General features: G+C 40.9%; 1 protein-coding gene across 10 annotated transcripts in view; it reads right to left on the reverse strand.

Annotated features, from left to right (window-relative positions):
- Positions 1-27,114, reverse strand: part of cnksr2a (connector enhancer of kinase suppressor of Ras 2a) — a 490,411-nt gene that overhangs the window by 166,845 nt on the left and 296,452 nt on the right. For 6 of the 10 annotated variants that reach the window (XM_087992951.1, XM_087992946.1, XM_087992945.1 and 3 more), the window contains 3 exons: positions 18,340-18,414; positions 17,224-17,435; positions 13,851-13,940 (listed from right to left, as the gene is read on the reverse strand). In XM_087992951.1, the coding sequence (XP_087849077.1) occupies positions 13,851-13,940; positions 17,224-17,435; positions 18,340-18,414 (377 nt within the window). The remainder of the gene's footprint in view (positions 1-13,850; positions 13,941-17,223; positions 17,436-18,339; positions 18,415-27,114) is intronic. The other 4 variants (XM_087992950.1, XM_043700617.2, XM_087992948.1 and 1 more) reach the window with 1 other exon arrangement.

Below are 27,114 nucleotides of genomic sequence, written 5' to 3' on the forward strand. Positions count from 1 at the left end.
GGAACACCACAAATGCAACACTTTTATTCATGGATGGAGGCAGAAAGCAGAAAATTATAGGCCAGTTAGCCTAATACCTGTCACTGGATCAGCCTAGAGTCCATTTTTAAAGAAGTAATAGCAGGATATTAAAATAAAAATCATAACATGCTCAGGCAGAGTCAACATGGTCTTGTGAAAGGTAAATAACATTTGTCAAATTAATTCAAGTTCTTTTGGGATATAACAAGCAAGGTGGACAAGGAGGAATTAGTAGTTGCATTATTTGGATTTTCCAAGGATAGGTAATAATGTATCACATAAAAGGCTACACAAGATAAGAGCTTATGGTGTTGGGGATGATATATTAGTATGGAGAGAAGACTGGATAACTAACAGGAAAAGGGGATTTGGGAAAAATGGGTAATTTTCAGGATATCAAACTGGAGTGTCCCTGGGATCAGTGCTGGGACCTTAATTATTTACAATCTATATTTATGATTTGGTGAAGGGACCAAATATTGTAGCCACATTTGCTGGCGAGATAAAACTTTGTCAAGCTGTAAGGAGGATATGAAGAGTCTGCAAAGGGATATAGATGCATTCAGTAAATGGAAAAATATTTGGCAAGTGGACTATAAGGTATGAAAACATGAGGTCAATTTTTGCAGGTATGTTAGAAAGGTAGACGATTATTAATGGAGACAGCTGATAAAATGCTGTAGTAGAGAAGCATCTGTGGGATCCTGTGCATGAACCATGAAAAAGAGTATGCAGGTACAGCAAGTCATTTGGAAGGCAAATGGAATGTTGGTTTTTATTTTAAGGGGCGCATGTACAAACATATAAATCAAGAGCAAAAATAGACCTACTCAACCCCTTGAGCCTGCTCCCCCATTCAATAAGATTTTAGCTCATCTTAAATCCACATTCATTGTTACTCCTGTTAACCTTTCAACACCTTACTTAACATCTATTTTGCTTTAAAAATACTCACAAACCCTGATTCTACCACTATTTCAGTGTAATCGTTCCAAAGGCATTCAGATCCCTTTGTAGATGAGAGCTCTGCAATATCTCACCATTTAGATAATATGCTTCTTTTTTATTCTTTATGCCAAAATGAACTCTCAGCACTGATCCCTGTGGAACACTACTCATTACATCTTACCAGCCTGTAAAGACCGATTTACCTTCCTGTCAGTCAGTTAATAGCCTGAACACACCAATATACAACCTCTTACATCTTGAGATTCTTTTCTCTGATGTGGCATCTTATCAAAATTCTTCTGGAAATCTATTTAAAGTACGTTTCTGGTTCCCCTTTATCTATAACATGCATTATCTCCTTGAAGAACTCCAATGGAATTGATCAAACATGAATTCACTTTAATAAAACCATATTGACTCTGCCTGGTTACCTTGAGTGTATCGAAATGACCTGTTATAACTTCTTTCATAATAATTCGTAACATTTTACCAATGTCAGATGTTAAGTGAATGGACCTGTAGTTTCCTGCTTTTTGTCTCCCTCTCTTTTCAAATAAAGGAATTACTTTTGCTATCTTCCAATCTAATGGGACCATCTCCAAATCTAGGGAATTTTGGAAAATTAAAACTTGCAACAATTATCTCATTGGCCACTTCTGTTAAGACTTTAAGATGAAGTCCATTGGCACCTGGCATTTGTTCATTCACAGCTCCAACAATTTACACAGCACTATTCTCTGGTAATTATGATTTTCCAGACTTTCATCCGCCCTCCCTTTCATTTCCTGATTTATCACTGTTTTGGGGATGTTACTTATGTGCTGTAAAGAGGAGGCTGCTGCAAAATATCTCAAGAATTCATCTGCCATTTCCTTATTTTCCATGACTAATTCTAGAGTCTCATTTCACTATACGATCAACTGAGATGCTTCAATAAAAAGTTTTCTAATTTAAGAAGGAGAAAGGAGGATTTTTTTTTCTCTAAGAGGGTTGTTAATGTTTTTGATTTTAAAAACATTGCAGAGTTTCTTTACTGCTGTTGACAAAAATTATGGTTAATGCATAAGATTTGAAGCTTGGTTAGTAGAGTTAAATCTTTGTATGCTTGCCAAACCTTTTCCAAACAGTTATCAAGAAATGCAATAGAAAGAGGAAGTGATGATGTACATAATTCCACCCAAGATGCACGTCTATATTAATGTCACTCAGCTAGAGGTTCAGTGTGCCAAAACCAGATTGAAGCCTGCAGTCTTGGCTTCCTTGACTTGGAAAGAATTGATATACCAGATTTTGTCTAGCTTTCTCTGCTTGGAGCACTGAATGTGAAAGCGAAAGATTTTGTTTGCAAGTTAGTTGTTATATCTGCGCTGCTTCACTCAGGAGAAACTCAAAACTATTGGCACTCAGGAAACTAGAAAATCAGACACTAGGTAATGGAATTTTTCACAAAAGCTCTTGGCAGATGGGAAAGCAGGTTACTTCAACCAGTGGCACCATTTCCAAACACTATAATTGAGTGAATGTTTTCCCATTATGACAGTTCACTGGGCAGCTCTTTTATCTTCAGTCCTACTTGGTAAGATATGGCTTGTCCGTCTTGATTGCTCAGGGTGTTAGTTCCTAAACTGTGATTGCAGAGTTGCTGAACAGAGGTTGAAGCCATCTCCAATAGAGAAGGAAGAAGTGAAGCAAAGTGTTGTGATTGCAACCAGGTGGATCTCATTGACTATGAAATCCTTCACTGGGGTTGTTAACCTGGGCCAATCAAGGAGCCCTGGGGGATTGCTATAAACAGGAGATCTAATTGAATAAAGATTCGTGCACTTTGTGTCTTTCACTGTGTCTCACACGTATACACACACACACACACACCATGGGTGCTGGGGAAAAAAATAAGCACTACCGCACTTAGGAAGAAAAAAAAATAAACAGGAGCCTGCCCCCCACTTCACTGTTTGATCACACAGCATAAGAAAAAAAAATAAACAGGAGATCTAATTGAATAAAGATTCGTGCACCTTGTGTCTTTCACTGTGTCTCACAACTGCACACACACACCATGGGTGCTGGGGAAAAAAATAAGCACTACCGCAGTTAGGCGGTAGTGTGGGGAAAGAAAAAAAAATAACCAGGAGGAGCATTGAAGAAAAAAAATAAACTGGAAATTTCACACAGCATTGCCCTCTTGTGAAGGGCAGAGAAAAAAAAATAAACAAGAGATCTGGGCGTCGCAGGGAGTGGAGTGCATTATTTCCCCCTCCAACTCTATTTTGATTTAGTCCCTACCCTCCCGTTCACTGCTTGATCACACAGCATTGCCGTTCGATGTGAAGGGCACTGCTTGTCACTGGCCACTCGGGTGTTTAGAAAAAAAAATAAACAGGCGATCCAGAATCTCCTCATCTCGGGAACTGGCTCTGAGCTGGCTGGCTACAGCCAATGTACTGTACACATGTAAATAAAGGGTGACTTGGTGATGGGATACCGGCCCATGAGTTTTCTTGCTCAGGCCAGGCCCTGTAAGACCTTTGCTGTCTCAACTCCGCATACCGGTAGCAGGAACATCAATGTTTCTCTCAGTGAGAGAGACAATTTACTTCAGGGGATGAAGTTTGGTGGCAGAACCATGGGAATGGCCCCGTATGGTTACGAGTCGTGGCTGATGTGAGGTCAGGTCCCATGACATACAAAGTTCAGGTGGGTGAGACAGTCCTGAACAAACACGTGGATCGCCTGAAAGCTGCTACCTTGCAAATGGGCAAGAACTAAACATGCCTGACCCCTCAGAACAGCCAGATGGCCTGTCAGAAGCTGCAGATTCTCCCCCTCTGTCTAGTGTCAAGGAAATCTCAGAGTCCGAGATGATTGCAGCCCTGCAGCCTTGGTACTGTTATCGCCAGGAGAAGAGGAGGAAATCCTCCCAAGACGCTCCGGATGCAGGAGACAAGCTATGGTCTGGTAAATGCTGCCCGTGTCAGTGTCAGAGTCAGAGTCGGAGCAGTCAATCCATGTAATATTTTGTAAATTCCACTTTGGAAATAGAACCAATCTGATTCAAGATTGGGATACGGTAGACTCTAACCTCACAGCTTTAATGCATTGTCTGGGCTGAGATGTCACCTTTTGTTATAAAACCTTCAGTTATCTCGAGAAGGTGACTTAGAAGAAGTTCTGGGATTTACACAGTAATGAACCGAAACCTGCAACCCATTCTAAAAGATGAAAGATTTAACAGCAATCCAGGTTTGTTCAATATAACATTTCAGTTGCACGACACTGTAATCTTCAGCGAGAAATTCTGTGTCTTACAATCTTCTTCTCCACAACCACCTGATGGAGAAGCAGCGCTCCAAAAGCTAGTGCTTCCAATTAAACTAATTGGACTTTAACCTGGTGTTATGTGATTTTTAACTTTGTACACCCCAGTCCAACACTGGCTCCTCCACATCGTGGTAAGGTTCGCAACTTTGAGGTTTCTTTGGGTCAACTTGCTCTATTTTGTCAAGAATAAAGGTAAATGCACTCCAAAATGATCTGTATACTTTCTAGATTTTAGAGCAGAGTCAGCAAACTCTGGGTTACTGGAGCTTGAAAGACTGCTGTCTCACCCCATAAGATAAATAAAACAGGATAACACTGGGAATGACACTCACCGGCACCTCTCTGTCCCAAACTAGATCTCTTCAAATTGCTAGCTGGCAGACATTCCATCCTAATGACTGCAAGGGAGTTACGATAGGTTTTCTATATTATTTTACGATATGGGTATCACTGATGACGCAGCATTTGTTACCCATCCTGAACCACTGTTCTCCATGTAGTGGAGGCATATCCATAGGTCTTTATGGAAGGGAGTTAATAGGGTTTTGCCCTGTAACAATGAAGTAACGGTGATACTGTTATAAGTCGGGACATGTGTGATTTGGAGGGATATTTCCAACTTTCAGTGCTCCCATGCATCTGCTGACATCATTCTCAGGAGCAGAGGAAGGTGTTGTCGAAGGAGCATTGGTGAATTGCTGTAATCCATCTTGTAAATGGTACACGCTGGATTGGAAGTGAGAGAATTGAATGTCTGATGTGGTGGATGGCTGCCAAAAAAGTGGGTGGTGTAAAACTTCGTGTGTTGTTAGAACTGTACCCATCCAGTTAAGTGAAGAGTGTTTCATCAAACTCCAGACTCATATTTTTACCTTTTGTAGATAGTGCTGAGGCATTGTGAAGTTCGGGGAGTTACTCACCATACTTATCAGCCCTAGCCTGACTGTTACCCAGATGTTGCTTCATATGGCTGTCAACTGCTTCTGTAGCTGAGGAGTTGCAAATGGTGCTGAATTTGGTGCAATCATCCCCATTTCTGACTTTATGATGGAGAGAAGATCATTGATGAAGCAATGAAGATAGCTGGGCTTTGGACACTACCTGAGGAACTCCGTCAACTATAACCATCTTCCTTTGTGCTAGGTATGACTCTAATTGATGCAGAGTTTTCCCTTATCCTCATTGAGTCCAGTTTTATTAGGACTTCTTGATGCCACACTTGGTCAACGGCAGCCTTGATGACTCTCGCCTTATCTCTGGAGTTCAGTTCTCCTGTCTCTGTTTAAACCAAGGCTGGAACAAGGTCAGAATTTGTGCAGCCCTGACAGAACCCAAGTGTTGGTGATCAGGTTATTGATTACATATAATTTGATAGCAGTGTTGATGATACCTTTCATAACTCTGCTAATGATTCAAAGTGCACTGATGGACTAGTAATTGACCAGGTATAGGATGTGTTCTGCTTTTCTGTGCATAGAACGTATCTGGGCAATTGTCCACATTGTCAGATTGTTGCCAGTGTGTAGCTGCACTGGCACGGTTTAGCTGGGGTTGTGGCTAGCTCTGGAAGCCAAATACTGTTAGCAGGATGTTGTCAGGATCCACAGCCTTTATAAAGCTATGCCTTCAGCCATTTCTTGACATCATGTGGAGTGAACCTAATTGGCTAAAGACTGTGTCTATGATGCCCTCAGGAGGAAGCCAAGATGATTTACCCACTTATCAACAAATTTCAGATGCTAGTCCCTAAAAGCAAGAGATCAAGGTATCCTGTACCACAAAGCTTTTGGAAGAGAAGACAATATTTACAGCAATTACATGAGGAAATACAGGATAGATGCAGGTGAGGCAGGCCATATAGCTTTTCATGACATTATCAACTTCAGTCTTCAAATGGACTAATGCATTTGACTCCATGAACCAAGCCAAAACTGTGGGAAAACTAGAAATCTAAATTAAATATGTATATGGGCTGGGTTTGGGGTGGGGGGGAATAAAATTAATGAGTATAGGGTGTGCTGACCCAGAGTCAATCACTTTTGTTGGATAAGAAATACAGTCATCAGCTGAAATGAAACCTGGATTTCAGGGGTTAAATCATGAGGCGGGAGTGCACAAATCAGGCCGTTTAATTTAAGAGGTTATGGGATGATCCAGTCTTCAAGATATAATCAGGAAAGACAGGGTGGACAAGGATAAACTATTTTCACTCGTTGGGGATTTGGGAAGTAGGCGGGCATATCCTGAGAATTAGGGCCGGACCATTCAGGAGAGATGTTAGGAAGCACTTCTACACACAAAGGATGGTAGAGATTGGAACTCTCTTCCACAAAATGGCAGTGGATGCTCCAACAGTTGTTACTTTTAAATCCGTGATAGATAAAATTTTGCTTAGTGAAAGTAGTACAGTCCAAAGGAAGATATATGGAGTTAGGTCATAGATCAGCCAAGATCTCACTGATTGGTGGAATCGAGGGACTGAATGGCCTACTCCTGCTCCTATGTTGCCATTAAAGTCTGGAGTGCAAGAAAAAAATGAAAAGCAGGGAGTTCAGCTACGAAGGAAGATAAATTAATGCTGGCTTTCTATCATGATTTAAACATTACTGAGGACAAAGTAGGACCTGTCCTGACTGCAGTTAGAAGCAGCATAGAGCAAGAAGGAAGGAATCTTTAATTGAATAACTTATGGAGTTTCAGGACACTAAAATGTTCTGAGAATTTAATCGACGTGGCGGAGACAACATGGCTCAGAAGTGATCTGTACCCCAGACATGCAAAAGCTGTTTATCAGAGAAGAAAGATAAGAGCAGCCAAGTGTAAAGTCAAAGTCTCTGGTTTGAAATAGTTGATTTTAAAGCTTCGCAGCTAAGCCTGTACTGGGTGCTGGGTACCAACCGCCAATACCTTGTGATTGGGCTAGTTCACTGCCTCCAACTCATTCTCTGCTGAGTCTCAGAGCCTGTACAATTATCATTAACCACCAGACAGTCTTAACAGGAAGAGACATTTGCAACACACCATACCTTGTTCCGTTCCGCAGAATAACAATAGGTACAATTATCAAATGTCAATAATTAAAACAAGCAAAAGCCAGATATGTAATGTCTGTCTCTATCTGGGACTCATTCCAGATAAACTGTTTCTCCAGCTACAGACTGTACCATCATCAGACTGGGTAGTGCCAATGCAACTTCAACATTAACTCTTCCAGAACCATTAGCTTGTACAACAAAACTTAGAGGATATGAAGGGACAAAGAAGTCATGAAAAGAGAAGATAGCCTTCAAACGGGGACATGTTAGGGGAATTCTTTTCCCTTCTAGAGGTGTTCAAGAGAGGTGTCATAGTAGCACTACAGTGTGGAAGCAGCCATTTAACACATCAAATCTACACCGACACTTTAATGAGCACCCCACTCAGAAACGACCCCTACCCTATCCTGCAACCTTGCATTTCCTATGGTTAATCCAATTAGCCTACACATTCCTGAGCACCACGGACAATTTAGCATGGCCAATCCACTTAATGGGTGAGTATGCCCTGCAGAGAAACCCACTCCCTTCTCATCAGTTCTGCAATGAAATGCTGGGCACAATGTTCCATGGATGACTTTCACATTTTGCTAGCAATAAAAGCCTTTAAAATGTCAATTAATGGCCATTTAAGGGCCTTAACTCTCCATCCTCCCAATCACCTATCTCTCCTATCGGTACGAAAGGCAGTTAATTACCGAATTAGGAAACCAGGGTGATCTGTTTGCTCTGTCTGTGGGGAGGCCTCCAATTCCTCAACCTGAGAGCAATCAGATGCATGGATGATGGGCAAGAGGCTGATTCTCGAAAAGCCGCCCTCTGCACTTGTCTCTGAATCACCAGATCTCCCTCTACCCAGTTCAGAAAGGGAACAAAAAGAGTTAACCTTTCACTGTTGGATTGCCTCCAGTCGAGGCTGGGACCAGCAGCCTACAGTTGGCTGGCAGCTTCTGGTGACCCTGTATCTCAGTGTCATGGTGCCTAATAGAATGAGATACTCACCTACAGACTGCCTCTCAGCTCTTAATAAGCTCACAGCTGCATGAGAAACTGAGTTATGTTAATTGTGGCGGTGGCGTGTATGTTGCCACATAAGACATTTGTCCCCACATTTCGAAGAAAAAGAGTAAATCTCAGTCTTTGTTGGCTTCCCTTGTGCTATAAAGCTTTGAGATTACATTTTAAATTCAAACATCCGCTGTGTATTGATGGGTCAAAGCATTTTAGGAGCACTCTTATGCTTTTTTTGGATCTGTTACTAACTTTAACACATTCCTATTATTAAATGCCCTTGAATCACATTTCACGAAAGTATGAGAGACTTTTCTCATGCAATAACAGTTTTCTATATCCACTCAGCTGTAGGCTATTTTCCCAGGTCAGGATTCAGTACATTTGCATCATCAGATTCTCTGTCATAACAATTCCTGTTGGTTCTTTGACATGGATGTCAATGCAGGAACAATACGAAAGGGGAAGAAGTGCCTAAAACTCGGAGAGGATATCCCACCGATGGGTTCAGTCAAAACTGGGGTCTTTAATTTTTATGCACGAGAAATGAAGTGAAGACAGAATAGGTCACTTTATATCCTCTCCTCCATGATAGGGATCTCAATGCCACTGCTGCTACCTCCTGATGGCAATCTTCCTTTCGGTGACCTTTACACGGATAGACACAAAGAAAATTGGGCAGGATGAAGAAGGCACTTGAAAGAACTTCCAGGTCCTGTTTTGCTGCAACTGTGCCATATCCATCCTTCTGAGGACTCTGTAGAAAACTCACTGACTCATGCAGCATGTGTCATTGACTGTGGTTTGGAAGGATCTAGGGTGCAAATGTTGTAATGAGAATGAAAAGAATCATCTTTCTGGTGAAATATATTTGAATCTCTGCTTCCAGGGTGAAAAACAGCTACAGTACATTTACTTTGTGAAATGGAATTGCCAAAGCCAGGTTTCCTCTGAGAAGGACGATCTGGTTTATATAAAAAAGTACCCTGTGCTGTGAACAGAAGAGCTTGTAGAAGCTGACTGGACTGCAAATCTAAATGGAAAACAATCATGAACCGACCAATTAAACTGTGGAAGGCTATTACAGACACCCTTCTAAGGACTTGTTCATTCTCAATACCTTCTTGTAAGTTCAATGCTGCAGGAAAAGAAATACGGTAGAAACTTATGGGAAATGGAGGAAAATAATATCAGTATACCTTGCAGAAATAGTGACCTACAGGAAAGGGAGTTATCACAGGGAGTAAAATGCACCTTCTTAAAAATTCTTTTAACGGGAATGTGGGTTTTACTGGCAGGGGGAGTTTTGCTGTCAATCCTTAATTGCCCTTGAGAAGTCAAGCATCAATTCATCTTTGGAATAAATGACAAGTTTAGTGGCAACTTTTCTAACAGCATTTGAAAAAATATCCATCAGCAGGCAGGAGGACCAGTCAAATACACAAGTTTTGAGAGAAATGGGAAGTTCTGGACACAGCACTCACTTCGAGAATATTTAGTTTGACATGTGCTCTGACCTTTAGCATTCAGTTGAAGCTTTAGCTGCTTACCAGTGCAGGCTCCATTTATCTGACCATATTGTTTGATTCAAAATGAGGGGTGCTGCGAATCCAGCAAGTGTATTACGTGTAATGTTTCCAGCATCGGGACTGTGTATCAGTTTTTATTACACCTTATGGAATATGTAACTCCTGCATGATTAACTTTTTCACGAGATTTTGTAATTGGAAACCACTAAAATAACTAGAAATGATGTTGAAAATCTGGTCCCGTCAATCTGAAATCTTCGGGAGAAATAATTTATTATTCAATACGTTAGGTTTCAAGTTCAACAGTAGGATAGATTGTCTGTTATTTATGGCAACATCTATTAGAGCGAGATTACAGTTTTCCATTATCAGCCTGCTTGCATTAGGAACTCAAACAATCTCCACCAGTGGTTTTGAGGCAGAAGGACTCCTCCTAATCTAACAAATGCTCCCTGTTGCCCTGGCCAAACTGCAATCTCCACAATGGAAACACCTCGCCACTCTCTCACTACTCCTGAATTATCTTGCTGCTGCTCAGTGTTGTGCCAGCCTGAATCTTCCAAATAACTGTTCAATGCCTAAACTTCAAAATATCTCTGGACTCTTTGCTGGCAGAATGGGCTGGCTCTTCGCATAACTCAATAGTTCAAATCAATCATAACAGGCTCAGTCAATATTTGAGTGTCTTGTTCTCTGGTATCCTTGGAAATTCAGCGCACTTAACACATTTAGTCCTGCAGCAATTGCACACTTGTAATGGTCCAGCAGCCATACTTAATCATCAATGCACATTTTCTTAAAAGAAGATGGTGAGGGTTAGATTTAAGTTTCACAATTACAAACACTTTAGTGGCCTCCAATCAATTTCACAAAATCAGAAGCAAGGCTAGGATCCCCACGCAAAGGGCAGAATCTCTGCTCCAGGATGTGGGCAGGCAACTTAACTTGGAGGTGGAGGAGTTCTGGAACCCCACCATATTCTTGACTTAATACAATGAACGGAAGAGCCTTGGGAAAAGTTGATGGGCAGAGAGATCTGGGAGTGCAGATCCATTGTACCCTGAAAGTTGCTACACAGGTAGATAGAGTGGTCAAGAAGGCATATAGTATGCTTGCCTTCATTGGATGGGGTATTGAATATAAGAGCTGGCAAGTCATGTTAACATTGTACAAGACATTGGTTCGGCCGCATTTAGAATACTGTGTACAGTTCTGGTCACACATTACCAAAAGGATGTGGACGCTTTGAAGAGGGTGCAGAGAAGGTTTAACAAGGATGTTGCCGGGTATGGAAGTGCTAGCTATGAAGAAAGGTTGAGTAGGTTAGGTTTATTTTCATTAGAAAAAAGGAGATTGAGGTTTACAAAATCATGAAAGGTATAATCAGGATGGATGGAGACAAGCTCCAGGGTGAAGGATTCAATAACGAGAAGTCACACTTTCAAGGTGAGAGGTGAAAAGTTTAAGGGAGGATACACACGGCAAGTACTTCACACAGAGGCTGGTGGTGTCTGGATAAATGCATGAGTAGGTGGGGAGTAGAGGGATATAGATGCTTAGGAATTGACCGACAGTACATTTGGATCGGTTCAGGCTTGGAGGGCCGAAGGGCCTGTTCCTGGGCTGTACATTTTCTTTGTTCTTTGTTCTTTTTAACCAAATTAAGTTCAGGGGTGGAAGGTCCTCAGTCAACCATCCTACCCTAACACCAACTGTGGTCCTTAGGTGATCGAGTAAGGCTGACATAAGAGCTTCAGAAAACCACCACTGGGGTTAACACAGGAAGCGGGCCTGTCATAGAGTATGGAAACAAACCATTTGGTCAAACTAGTCCATGCTGACCATAATCCCAAACTAGATTACTTACAGTGTGGAAACAGGCCCTTCGGCCCAACAAGTCCACACCGACTCACCGAAGCGCAACCCACCCAGACCCATTCCCCTACATTTACCCCTGCTCCTAATACTACGGGCAATTTAGCATAGCCAATTCACCTGACCTGCACATTTTTGGACTGTGGGAGGAAACCGGAGCACCCGGAGGAAACCCACGCAGCCACGGGGAGAATGTGCAAACTCCACACAGTCAGTCGCCTGAGGCGGGAATTGAACCCGGGTCTCTAGCGCTGTGAGGCAACAGTGCTAACCACTGTACCACCGTGCCGTCCACAAACTAGTACCACCTGCCTGTGCTTGGCCCATATCCCCCCAAACATTTCTTATTCATGTACTTATCTAAATGTCTATTAAACGTTGCAACTGTATATTCCACACACAAACCAGGCTGTGTGTAAAAAAGTTGTTACTCATGTTCTTTTTAATCTTTCTTTTGTCACCTTAAAAATATGCCTCATTACATTGAAAACCTCCACCCTAAGGAAAAGACACCTGCCATTCACCTCATCTATACCTCTGATGATTTCATAAACCTCTACAAGGTCACCCCATAACCTCCTATGCTCCAGTGAAAAAAGTCCCAGTCTCTCCTAATAAATCAAACCCTCCGTTCCTGGCAACATCCTGGCCAATCTTTTCTGAACCGTCTCCAGCTTGATAATATCTTTCTTAGAACAGGGCGATGAGAACTAGACGCAGGACGACAGAAGAGGCCTCACCAATGTCCTGTACAACCTGAGCATGACTTTCCAACTCCTATAATTAAATGCCTGTCACTGTGTATCCTGCTTGATAGGCCAGCCTGTGCTGGTCACTGGTGAGCTGCGGTTGTGGGAGTGGGGAAAATGGGAGTTTCGGTCTCTGGATCAAAGGCACTCAAGGCCTTATTGACACCTAACTGATGGCAAGGGAATGACTGCTAAGAGCTACATCCTCAGCGCTCACTTCTGAACCTCCACCCCCTTTTTCTCACAACCTGTACCATCCAGAAGCTGCCATTCCCCGTCATCCAAGAAACAAATCACTGACTTTACGCCTTAGTCATCCTTGATCTTTTTTAGAAAAGGTACTAATTTTGTGGAATGTGGACTTTGCTGGCTGGCCAGCATTTATTGCCCATCCCTAGTTGCTCTTAAGTGGTGGTGAGCTGTCTTCTTGAACCACTGCAGACAGGCAGTAGGCTGGAAGAACACAGCAAGCCAGGCAGTATCAGGAAGAGGGGAAGTCAATGCTTCTGGTATAACCCTTTTTCAGGATCTGAAGAAGAAGTCATACACAAAACGTTGACTTCACCACCTCCTGATGCTGCCTGGCTTCCTGTGTTCTTCCAGCCTACTGCTTGTCTACTTTGGATTCCAGCATCTACAGGTGTTTTTTGTGTGTCTTGAAGCACTGCAGTCCACCTGCTGTGGGTTGACCTACAATGTCTTTAGGCAAGGAATTCCAACATTTTGACCCAGCAACAGTGAATGAACCAGTGAAGGTTCCAAGTCAGGATGGTGAGTGGCTTGGAAGGCGGTGGTGTTCTCGTATATCTGCTGCCCTCAGCATCACTTGATCCTGCCAACATGATCCTGGATGCCCTTCAAGCAACAGCCATTTCATCCTCTACGGCACTGCCTGTGATTGGCCAGCAGTCATTGCTTCGTCAGGGATCTTACTTCAAGGCAAAAGGTGACTGTGGTCCCACTAATGAAATGATTGGAATTACATTGGCACGCATTGCTTTAAAGAGCAAGCATGGATGGGTCTGTCATCACTGGCTGATGAGACTCCTCCTCTGCCTGGAGTATTTGAGAAGTGACCATAAGGGATTACCAGACTACTATTTGATCTTCAATATGTGCTCAAACCTTGCTGTGACAATTATTATGGAAGGTCCTGGCATACATTCAAAAGAAACTGGCCACCACTAAGGTTGGAATTATGGTCAGCATTATGAGTTGGACGAAAGGATCTGTTTCCACGCTCTAAGACTATGACTCTAAGTGGAAACGTTCAATTTAATCTATGTATTTGTAAGTGTCAATTTTCAATTGGAATCAGGTTATTGGTTTTTGTTGTAAAATATAAAACATAAGACACTCACCTCTTCTTCCATCTCTTTTCGGTCTATTTAAATCTTCATGCTCTCCTGCCCAGTTGTATTCCACTGGCATGGATATAGGCCTTAGTTTACCTGAAAAAAAAGCAATAAAAATAAATTTTACAATCAAAAGTGGTATTTCAGATTCTGCTGCTCTTGCTTGCTTGCAGTTTGTCTTCAAATTTTCAAAGCAGTCTATTATTCATATGTTATTCAGGGGTTTTATTTAAAAGGTTGTTGAGATTGAGGGAGGCAGATTGCAACGAATATTGAATGTGGTGCTGTCCTCTAGCAACTCATAATTGCTTTGGAGAAACCATTCAGTCTGTTTCTTATGTTGGTTAGAAACCACTCTACTCATTAGAATTTCTAGATAATGTAGAATTTGATTAAAAAGGATAACACACTGCCACTCCTCTTCATCCCACACCTGTCAGTTTTGAATAGTTAATTTATTCAAATGCTCAAGGGAAACATATCAGATGCTGTGAACTAAATGATCAGATTTTAACTGCATCATGACTTATGAGCAATTATTTTTCTTTCACATGAGAAATTAGTTGCTTAAGCAAATCACAGTCAGGTAGAATACCATTTGGAACCAGAGAAAGACAGCTTATGTGAACCGTGAAATTACAGGTTAAATCCTATACTCAAACTCCAATTCAATGCTAAATACTACTTATACTTTGATCAACTTGCAGAACCTACAGTTTTCTCTGTCTTTTTTAGGTTTCATTTCTTAGTATCTGTTAACCCTTAAACTGCTGGCAGATTGCTGGTAGTTCTGGTTATTTCAATATTGAATTGCAAAGTTTAAGCAAACAAGTACTGTGACTGTGCCTCTGGTATTGTCTGCTCAGTACTGGGCAGTTTCCTTCCTTAAAGGACATTAGTGAACCAGATGGGTTTTTCTGACAATCGACAATGGATTCATGGTCATTATTAGACTGTTAATTTCAGAATTATTTTATTGAAATCAAATTACAAATTCAAATGCTCATACTTGAGTTGCTAGACCAATTTGAAATCTGTCTCATTTATCATGGTGATAGTGCCACACAACCCAGTGGAGGGTATTCTGAATATGAAGATGGATCTTCGTCTCCACAATGGTCACCCTTACTGGTACTGTCATGGATAGATGTAATGGCAATCAACAGATTGGTAAGGTTAAGGTTATGGATGCTGGAATTAAGAATCTACTAAAAACCATAAAACCATTCTCAGAAAAACTCATCTGGTTTACAACTGTCACTCAGGGAAGGGAATCTGCCATCCTTGCGTGGTCTGGTCTATGTGTGACTTGAGACCCACAGCAATGTAGCTGACTCTGAACTGCCCTCTGAAATGGCATAGGAAGCCACTCAGTTGTATCAATCGTTACAAAGTCTCATCAAACAAATGAAACTGGACAAACCATCTGGCATTGACCCATGCATCATAAATGACAATGGCAAAAATAGCCCTGCCAACACTGCAAAATCCTCCTTCCTAACATCTGGGGGCTAGTGCCAAAATTGGGAGAGCTGTCTCACAGACTAATCTAGCAACAGCCTGACATAATCATACTCACATAATCTTATGACAATGTTCAGATACCACTATCACCATCCCTGGATATGTCCTGTCCCACAGGCTAGACAGATCTAGCAGAAGTGGCCTCACAGTGGTATACAGTCGGGAGGGAGTTGCCCTGGGTGTCCTCAACATTAACTCTGGACCCCATGAAGTCTCATTGCATCAGGTTAAGTTGGACAAGGAAACCTTCTGCTCATTACCATGGATCGTTCTCCCTTCACTGATGAATCAGGGAGGCAGCATGAGACAGCATGGTGGCTTGGTGGTTAACACCGCTGCCTGACAGTGCCAGGGACCCGGTTTCAATTCCACCCTCGTCTGTGTGGAGCTTGCACATTCTCCCCATGTCTGTGTTGGTTCCCTCCCACACTCCAAAGATGTGCAACTTAGGTGGATTGGCCATGCTAAATTAGGTGGCTTTGCCGTGGGATGGAGATAGGGTAGGGGAGTGGGTCTGGGTGGGATGCTGTTTGAAGGGTTGGTGTGGATTTGATGGGCTGAATGGCCTGCTTCCACACTGTAGGGATCCTATGATGATCAGTACTCGTCAATGTTGAACAACACTTGAAGGAAGCATTGAAGATGGCAAGGGACTAAAATGTACTCTGGGTGGGGGATTTCATCATCAAAGAGTGGCTTGGCAGCAGTACTCCTGATTGAGCTGGTCAGGTCTGAAAGGATAAAGCTGCTAGACTGGGTCTGTGGCAGGCGGTGAGGAAACCAACAAAAGGTAACAATATATTTGATCTCATCCTTACCAATCTGCTGGCTGCAGATGCATCTAACCATGTGAAGGATGAAATACCACAGCACTGAGGGAAATGGCGTATAGCGTAATGATATTTGACTAGAATGTTGAACATCAGCCTGACATTATGGGACCATAGGTTCAAAGCCCATCATAGCAGAAGGTGAAATTTGAATTCAAAACAAAATTCTGGAATAAAAATCAAGTCTAATGGTGACCATGTAGCCATTATGAGTAGCCATAGAAACCCACCAGGTATGTCCTTTTGGGAAGGAAATCTGTTCTACTTATATAGTCTGATCTACAGGAAACTCCAGACTCTCCATGACATGGTTGAGATCTTTAAGATAGGCAATTAGTGCAGGCCAAGCCAGTGATATCATTCCCATCTGCAAAGGTTTAAAAAGTGAACCTCTGACACTGCCTGCTTTGGCACCTGGCTACCTCTACATTCCTTTGCAGCTCTGCAGACCCACTGTAGCCTGAACTTTGTGGGCAAACGCTCCTGGGGCAATTGGACCAAGCCAGGAATTTTCCTGACTCCCACTACCCACTTTGATGATGAAAATGCAGTGGATAGCACTGCTCCTTCACCTTGGCAAACATGTGGAAGTCTCTCCTTAACAGTACAGTAAGTGTACCTGCATCACATAGACTGCAGCAGTATAAGGAGGCTACTCACCACCGACTGCTTGAAGCCACAACTACTGGGCCTTGTCATCTCTCACATCCCATGAACAAGAGAAACCAAACTGAATGTAGAAGGGTTAACAACTGATCACTTTTACAGTTGCAAAATGATCAGAAGTGAAATAAGATGGTTCTGCGATGCGGCTGATAACTGGTGACATGGCTCTGCTTAATGGTTGAAGCGTCAATGATCTACACAATCCAATTGGTTGAAGTACTGCAATGTGTTTCTGGTTAAGTGGTTTAAGGCTCTTGACAAAACTAGATACACTTTAGCATAAAAAAAATTTCTTAAAACAAACAGATGACTGGGACAAATTCTGAACACCATAAAAACTAGACAAAAGCTCAGATTACCATAAGTCAGAGTATTTTCTCTTCTGCCTGGCACACTTGACCTGCTGGTGTCGTAATCATAGCTGACAATCATTGCCTCCCCTTCAATCACGGTGAAGCGTTTTCGATATTCCTGATCCAGGAAAGAATTGGGAGATTCGGATCCTTTGTGCACTGGTTTGCCTAAAGCATGTCTGCTGGAATCCTCAATGGGCAGGTTCCCTTTTTCATCCCTTTTAAATGGAGAAAAATATGGTTCAAACCCTGTTTATATTTCTGATCATATCAACAGAATTTAAGCCTGTTATTCCACTGAAAGGAACATTTACGTGGTAGTGTCAGCAGCATATTTATTCTCTGAGGGTTTCTAATTTTAATTTCATATGTTTGCTGCACTTGCCTTTCCAACCGTATATTCCTGCATGATTGGCATTATTGAGGAGATTATAGTGTTTGTAAACTTTTATCAATCACAGTAGAAAACAGGACGTGCACGTGATATCAAACTATACAACTCCACTCCTTTTTGACATGCACGCCAACACTGCACATCTCAAGCGTTAGGTTCATAAAAGGCTGAACACATCAACAAATCAGGGGTGTAATTTTGTCATGGAAGTTATCACACTCTCACTGAGACTTCAGAAGAATTTTTATAAATAAATAGTTTGTAAAATATAAAATGCCAAAGTTGTAAGGCTCTCCACCGTTTGGTTTTGTGTGTGATATAATAAATACCTTTTGCAGCCATTCAGTTCAAGTCTAAATGCTGTCAGTAATTTATGTGAACAACATGCACTGCAGGTTTTCAGTCAATCTTGTACACTCGGTCCTGTAGTTCCCTGAATCACGATAGGATTTTGAGATCTGCAGCTGCTGAGAGTAAATTGCTGTGATGCACCACTGACATAGAATAGACACTACAAGGTCAACTCAATCAAGTAATGCAAAGCCAATATGTCTGCTTTTAAAAAGGGATCTGTAAATGTTGAAAGAAAGCAATCCATTGTGCCATGGTTGGGCATACTTTTTCACATAATTTCTCATGACAATATTACAAGCTCCGTGAGAAACCTGAGAAACAAGCATCCACATTTTCATTTAACAGAAACTAAGTGATTCATACTACATACTCACCCAACAACATTTATCAATAGGCTGCAAGTACCAGAGTCTAGAGTTACCAGTTCTACTGTGCATGGATAAGGATCACTGAAGAGAGAAAAAAATGGGAAGGGGGGGTGGAGAGAAGCTGTCTTCAACCACTATTTAGCAGGGATTTTTCATTCATCAAGGCACAGAGTACAAAATGCACACCTTTGAAATAATATTACTTCCCTCTGAGCTATGAAGGATGGGCAGTGCAGCAACATTTGAGCTAATCGAATTCTCATGACAGGTCAACTAACAAGGTTGCTGTAACAGTGTAGCTTTAGAGCTTTCTATAATTAACCAATGGCAGAGAGAGAAAAAAAAACACGAATAGGAGGAGTCATTGTCTAAAAAGGAAAGTCAAGTATCAAACATAATCTAACTTATCAATCACCTGTCAAGAATGAAGCTGCTGTCTTCAACACCCCTGAGTCTAGTGAAATAAGTAAAATTACTATAGTCCCAGAGGGCCAAAAAGCTGCTCGCTTACAGAGAAGGACAGCTGGTGGTGGTTTAACTTGAGGGTCACCATGTTTCAGGTGAGGGGCGATGCTGAGAAGGCAGGACATTCATTGTTATCAGAGTTGGTGTGGGAATTGAACCCATACTGCTGGTACCACTCCGCACTGTGAACCAACCATCCAGCCAACTGAGTTAACTGACCCCCTCCCAGGATTCCACAGCTGATTTGTATCAGGCATTGCTGCTGGACTTTGCCTAGTTTAAAAACAAAAGAATAATTTGCACAAAGGTCTCACAACCCACGAGAATTGTGGTTGACGTGGTTAGAAAGAACACAGTGAATACTCCTGAAATGCCAGTTTTCTGTTGGGGGTGGAGGGTACAAATAGGAGGGAAATGTGAATCAGGAAGTATCATCAAAATATATGGAACGAACAATTAGCTGAGATGCAAAAATGAGCACAATTTTTGAAAACGAGTGTAATTCTAGAAAATCCGTGTTGGATTAAAGACTCAAAGGAAAAAAAAAATGCATCCTGAAAAAAAATGTCAGCGTGTGACCAAAACAGAAGAACATTTTCAGTGGCACCAAAAAAAATCATACAGCTGATATAATTGTCAAAAAATGTACAAATATATAAATTCCACAGTGGAAAAAAAAAACTAACATTGGACAATTTATAATTCTTTCAGAAGTAATTCCAAAATAAATGCTACATTTTTGATGCCTTCTGCCAATACCATCTACAGAGTTATATAATGTGTTAAATAACAATTGATAATGCCTCTGCTTAAGTAGCATCATGCGAGTACTGCAAGTTCTCCAATCAATCATCAACAGTAAACCTAGAACCACTGCTTAATCAGAGTGAGAGGTTTTTAAAAAATCTATCCTTCCTCTCGATTTTTTCCCCTATCTTGACAGCAAGTCACACTGAGGCACAAACAGTGATCATGTACTGTTGTTCTTAGCAATTATGGGCTTGAAATGTAGTGGCTTTCCCGTATTCAGTAGAGTTTGGTTCAGTGAGAATGAGGAGTCACTCCCATAATAGTATGGGTGGCAATAGTTCCATTATCTTATACGGATTCCCATTCTTCATGGGTGGCCGTGACAGTGGCACACTGTTTAATTACATGCATGGATATTTCTGGCACAGACCACTGGATACTAATTAGAAGCAAGAATTTGACTTTCTTCTGTTACCTTTCTGTCTAGTGAAATTACCCCTCTAAATCTACACTGAATTGCTTTAACCAATTTGAAGACATACCAGGGATTGAAGCTGGAAGCTTCATGGACTGAATGCCATAGTGATAGATCTTATGAATTTATAGGCTTACCACTCTTTTCAATTAATTGATAACACACTCTGAAAGTGGAATTGTCATAAACACTGAAAATGCACAGGTTATTTTCAAGATAATAAACTAATGAATTTTAATCCTATTCAAATCATGTCAGAAATCACAGAGCAGTTAATGTCATAAATAATATAGTGAAATCAGTTATTTAGATTTAGCTGGAATGATTCTTGTTGTAATTGATTTCCAAAGAAAGACAATCTGTCAGACAGGTTCTGGAAGGCTTATTTGTAAATAATGTTCAAACTAGTTTTACATTAGTCTCGAGCTAATGTTGTTGCTTTGTGTGAGATAGCAATCCGCAGTAGCAAAATGCAAGGAAATCCTATTTACTTCTCGTTTTGTGTCTTTGACCTTGCCTGCTTCCCTTCTCTTTCAAAATGTAGATTTTTCTAACTGGCTCGAAAGAGAGTTACGATCTTGGAGCTATGTAATGGCATATATTTAATCTTTGCCAGCAGTGGGTTTTTTTTGGCAGGTTCTATAAAATGTTAATTGCCAATTCACTGACTGGCTCAGATGGCACTAAATTTTGTAAGCCTCATGCCAATCTACTGTTTGCAGACTTTGAAGGGGCACTGAAGCATTTCCGTGTTCAGCTTCCTAAAAGGTATCATTCTGAGAAAAGTGCTTCAAAAACTGAAGAAGGCAGCCTGAAGAAGGTCATCAGGGATACTTTTATCCCTAATCTTTGTTTGGTGAACAAATGAGCTTCTTGATTTTAATACCCTGAAAAATACTTTTAGAAGAATTTTACCTGGGTAAATCTCTTGTAACAATTGGACCTTTAGACAACTAATAAACCACATGTTTAAGACTCAATCTGAAGGAGCAGTGCTCCAAAAGCTAGTGCTTCCAAATAAACCTATTGGACTATAACCTGGTGTTGTACGATTTTTAACTTTGTACACCCCAGTCCAACACAAACACCTCCAAATCATGATTAAAATTACGTTTTGTAAAAAAGTAATTTAAAATCTAGTGTATTTAGCATTTCAAATGCTCCTCCAATGAAACAATGGGGGAGAAATTTATTCACATGGTGCCATTTCTTGTGCCACTATGTAAACTATGGTGATTACCTGGGGACAGGCAGCATCACAAGTGGTCCTATGTGACATTCTATATTGATATATTGCCAAATGTAGTGTGGGCCATACAGATAACAGCCCATTGTACTGCCCACATCTCAAGGAAATTGTTTGAAGTGGTGCCATTAAAACAAATTTCTCTCCATTGAGAGAGACCACAGTTCCATTGCAAATTACATATCATAAATGAGAGATTCTATTGCAACTGCTTTTTTAGAGAGAAAAGTGAGCTTTGCTTTGCCAAGTTATCTTCCACATACAATTGAGTTAATCCCAGAGGTAGCACTACCCAGAGGCAGAAGGTGTGTAATGTTCTTTTAAGAATTTGCATTTGCTCAATTAAGTGGAGTATCATGTCCTCCACCACTACAAAATGTGCTCTATTCAATGTCACTCATTTTCCATTGTGCTCCTATATATAGCATAACTCTTCATAATCTATAATGAAATGTTAAAAGCCTAGGTTAAATCTAGGTTTCCACCAAGAGCAATTGCAAACAAGGTTAAGGGGCTTTCAGATGACAACACAGCTAACCAGAAATGGGTGACTCTAACATTAGATGATCTAATTGGAGAATTACTGCATCCCAGAAATGCCACTCCACACTACGTTCATCACAAAACTTCACTTTAAATGAAATGCTGAGAAGTTACTATGACTGAATTCATGTTACGGATATTTACACGGACTTGCATCACATGCCTCTTCAAAATGCTTGAGAATTGTTGAGAACAATGCTAAGACTATTGTATTGTCCTGTGTACATGCACTCAAAGGAAGTAGCTACAGAGTCAGTGGATGCATTGGTCATAATCTTCCAAGAATCCTTAGACCATGGAAAAGTTCCAGAGGATTGGAAGGCTGCCAACGTAATACCTTTATTGAGAAGGGATGGAGACAAAAACTGGCAACTATAAGTATGTTAGCTTAAGATCCATCATTGGGAAAATGTTTGTCTATTATAAAGGATATAACAGCAGCACATTTAGGAATATATAATATGATCAAGCAAATTAAGCAGAGCTTCATAAAGGGGAAATCATACCTGACAAACTTATTACAATTCTTTGAAGAGGTGAAAGAAGCGAAGATAATAGGGCGCCAGTGGATAAAATATATTTGGATTTCTAGAATCTCAAGGGTATTTGAGAAGGTACCACACATTAGGATACTTATTAAGGCAAATGCTCATGGTGTTAGGGTCAGTATATTAGCATGGATAGAGAACTAGCTAACTAATAGAAGACAGAGAGTTGGAATAAGTAGGGTATTTTCAGGAAGGCATTGTGTAACTAGTAGAATGTCACAGGTGTCAGTGCCGGGGCCACAATTATTCACAATGCATTTTAATTTTAATTGTAGGATGGAAAGGAATGTACGATCACCAAGTTTGTGGATAACACAAAAATTGGTGGGAAGGCAAGTGGTGATAATGACACAAGGAGTGGACCGAGGGATATAGACAAGTTATGTCAGGGGAACAAAATTCTTCACAGATGAAATGTAATGTAGAAAATGTTAGGTTATGCACTTTGACTGGAAGAGTTGAATATTATTTAAATGGAGAAAGATTCCAGAAAACTGCAGGACAATGGGATTTGGGAATCCTCGGACATGAATCACAAAAAGCTACTACCAAAACTCAGCAGGTAATAGTGAAGACAAATGGAGCTTCTGAACAAGGGTCACTGAGTCTGGACATGGAGGGATTTCGTTTTCTGAGGAGAGGTCGAATAGGTTGGATCTCTAATTACTGGAGCTTTGATGAATGAGAGGTGACCTTATTGAAGAATACAAGATTCTTAGAGGGCTTTACGGGGATGGTATTGAGAAGCTGTTTGCTTTCTTTGGAGAGATGGCAGAATCTCAGAGTAAGGGGTCAACCATTTAAGACAGAGACGAAGAGGAATTTCTTCTCTCAGTGGGGAGCGAGTATATGGAGTTCTTTACCATTGAAGGCTGACAAGGCTGGATCATTAAGTATATTCAAAGCTGAGACAAACAGATTCTAAATTAGTAAGGAAATTAAGGGTTATGGAGAAAGTGAGGAAAGTGTAGACAAGGATTATCAGATCAGCCTTGATCTTATTGAAGAGCAGAGTAGATTGAATGGGCTGAATGGCCTATTTCTACTCGGACATCTTTTAGTCTTACCCAAGTTCCTGCAGGCAAAAGTTAGGCAAAAACCATTGCTTTGGAGTTCAGGTCAATGGTCAGTTCTCTTTGGCAATAGCTAGTTCACACTTCAGAGCACCATTTTATGAAGAACTATTTTAGAAGAAAACAAATATGAGCACTTCATCCTGAACAGGATTCACTTTACGTGGAAATGAAAAACATAAATTTGGCACTTCACTCACAGAATGTTTCTTTTTTCTCTGGCCTGTTAAGTTTAGAATGAATTAGAAGCCTTAGATGTTTTGGAGCTAACTAAATGCTGGCCACCTGTTGTTTGCCACTGATTCTGTGAGGTACAAAATAAACCTGTCAATGGTATAGGAGTTTAGCACAGTAGAGATTTTAGATGGGATTATCTCTTGTCTTCAAAGAATAGCTTAGAAGACTATTGCCCAGGTTTTGGGGATAATCTCCAAAATCAATGCATTGGACCCACAATGGGAGAAACTGAAAAAGTAGTCTCTGCATGGCATTAATGTAGGAATGCAGGTACACTGTGACATTTGAAAGTTTTCTCTTCCTTATTTTCCCATAAGAATCCAGAATCATGAACATGAATTTGTTTAACACCTTTTTCTTGGAGGTGTTGTGCTCATCAGGGTGAGGATCGGGGTCAGGGTCAGTCTTTATTTACACTTAGATAATCCTTTATCTGTACCAATCATTCTGAGTAGGATTAGCACAATGGGCTGCAATCTACTTTCGCCTCAGAAAAAAATACTACACACTATTCTGTCACCACTGTCTATTTATGACCTTACTCAGCTTTCAATGTGAATTTAACATGCTGAACTGGAAGGAGATTCAACCTGGAGCTCCATCTTCACTAGAAATTATAAGGGTGCAACTCTGCTTTCAACAGACTCACAAGGCATGTAATTTACATCTGTAAAATATTGAAGAGCACTGATCATGTGAACAGTAAATCAATTTAAGCACAATATTCTTCCATTATATAGGTAAACCTCTCAGCCCTCTTGTTCAATAAGACCATGGCAGATCTTTTATAAAAACTCCACCTTTTTGCAAGCCCCACATCTCTTCATTCCTTAAGTATCTACTGATCCATTCATCTCTCATCATGAATATTCTCCACAAGTGAACATCACCTCTTCTCTGATGTCAAGAATTTGAAAAAAATGAGTAAATGTGTAGTCTTCTCAGTCCTCATGGCCAAACTATATTATGAGTTTATTACCTCAAGTGCTAGGTTCCCCAGGGCTGCAGAAACAGCTTCCCAGCATCTACTGCCAAGCCCTCTATTGATATTCAAAAAGGACACCTCTCACTCTGTAAATTTCTACAAAACATAAGTCTAGTTTACGCAACCTCTCAGCTTTGGGCAATCCTTTCGTTCCAGGAGTCAGCCTGTTGAAGCTTTGTTGCACTCCACAGAACATAGAACATAGAAGAATACAGCGCCGTACAGGCCCTTCGGCCCTCGATGTTGCGCCGATCCAAGCCCACCTAACCTACACTAGCCCACTATCCTCCATATGCCTATCCAATGCCCGCTTAAATGCCCATAATGAGGGAGAGTCCACCACTGCTACTGGCAGGGCATTCCATGAACTCACGACTCGCTGAGTAAAGAACCTACCCCTAACATCTGTCCTATACCTACCCCCCCTTAATTTAAAGCTATGCCCCCTTGTAATAGCTGACTCCGTATGTGGAAAAAGATTCTCACTGTCGACCCTATCTAAACCCCTAATCATCTTATACACCTCTATCAAGTTACCCCTAAACCTTCTTTTCTCCAATGAAAACAACCCCAAGTGCCTCAGCCTTTCCTCATACAATCTTTCTACCATACCAGGCAACATCCTGGTAAACCTCCTCTGCACCCGTTCCAGTGCCTCCACATCCTTCCTATAGTATGGCGACCAAAACTGCACACAATACTCCAGATGCGGCCGCACCAGAGTCTTATACAACTGCAACATGACCTCAGGACTCCGGAACTCAATTCCTCTACCAATAAAAGCCGGTACGCCATATGCCTTCTTCACTGCACTATTTACCTGGGTGGCAACTTTCAAAGATCTGTGTACAGATCTGTGTACTCCCTCGAAGAAAAGCAGATAACTCCTTTCATAGGCGACCTGAACTTTCAATGCTACCCAAGGGCGGCCTCACCAATTCCCTAACTAATTGCAGAAGGCTTTCTTTACTTTAGTATTCCAATCTTTCTGTAATAGAGGCTAACATACCATTTATTCTCCCAATTATTTGCTTTAATTGCAAACTAACTTCCTTAGATTCCTTTCTCTCATAGCCAGGTCTCTACCATCACCAAATTTCCCCAGCCTTTCACCAATATTTTGTTTTGCTATTGTTCCCAACACAGTGGATAACCTCACATGTCAAGATACTATAGTCCACGTATCATTACCTTGCCCATTGGCTTTACACTCTATAATGCTTTGCAGCATCTTTGAATCTTTCAGATCACCTTCTCAAATAACTGTTCATTATCTGAAAACGACTATCCTGAATTTCCATAACAAAGTCATCAATATAAGTTGGAAATAGCTGAGACTTGAGCACTTTCCCTGTAGTACCCCAATGGATACAACCTTCCAACCAAAAAAATGACCCTTTCTTTCCCTACTCTGACTTGTGTCCATTGACCAACCTTTAAGCCACACCAAAATAGTTTCCCCAATCCCATCAGACATTATTTTACTTCATAACATCTTGTGTGGCACCTAATTGATTACTTCTTGAAAATCCAATTACATCAACTACATCCACGGAGTCCCCTTATCCATTGTTAATTACGATGTTTAGAAACTCCAGCAGACTTCATCAAGCACAATTTCACTTTTATAAATGCATGTTGGAATCTGCCCAATCACAGTCACAGACTGGTATGATCAAGTACTCATGGGATATTAAAATGAGACTTTAGCAGTGCCATCTCTGGAAAACAGCACATCATCATTGGATAACATAGGCTTCAAGGTTAGATATTAACAATGTTACATAACTAACTCTGGTGTGGGAAACTATGAATTTTCTTCAGTAATTTGCACATATAAGAAAATAAGTTATAAGTTTAGACTATTTTAGGGCTACTGCCTTATGTTATCTGGAAAAGCTTTCTATGCACTACATATAAAACTACTTCAGTACCACAACAACTCAATATATCTCAATGCAGCAGTTGTATGCTGACAACAGTGACAAACCGTTGTCTTCCACATATAACAGCTTTGTTGTCAGGTTGACAGCAGTCATAATGTCGCGTGGATTAATTGATAATATCTTTAATACCATTAATGACTAGGATGCAAATGAAAGATCAATAGATTTGTTTTGATTCATTTTCATGGCTAAGGGAAGACCTTTGGCAGGGAAACTAGAAAGACTCCTTAAACCACTTTCAACTTACAGCTGAAAAAAGAGTTCAATTTAATGTCCTGCCCAAAGAAATTCACTACAGAAATGGTTTTGTAATGAAATTTCATCCGCATGTGCATTCTCAAATACTAGAATGAAGGTTGAGCTTATAGCCTTCCAACTGAGAGATGAAAGTGCTACCATCTGAGCTGACACTTCGAAAATGTTTTCATTTTAAAGGGGTTCCTTTTTTAAGTTGCAAGGTAATAACTATCAAGCAAGATGAAATTTATAGTGATGGAATGAACTGCTAGAGCA

The sequence above is a fragment of the Chiloscyllium plagiosum genome, unplaced genomic scaffold, assembly GCF_037043375.1.
Source record: "Chiloscyllium plagiosum isolate Xiang-an unplaced genomic scaffold, Cpla_swu_hap1 HiC_scaffold_12, whole genome shotgun sequence".
In the NCBI taxonomy this organism is placed as follows: Eukaryota; Metazoa; Chordata; class Chondrichthyes; order Orectolobiformes; family Hemiscylliidae; genus Chiloscyllium; species Chiloscyllium plagiosum.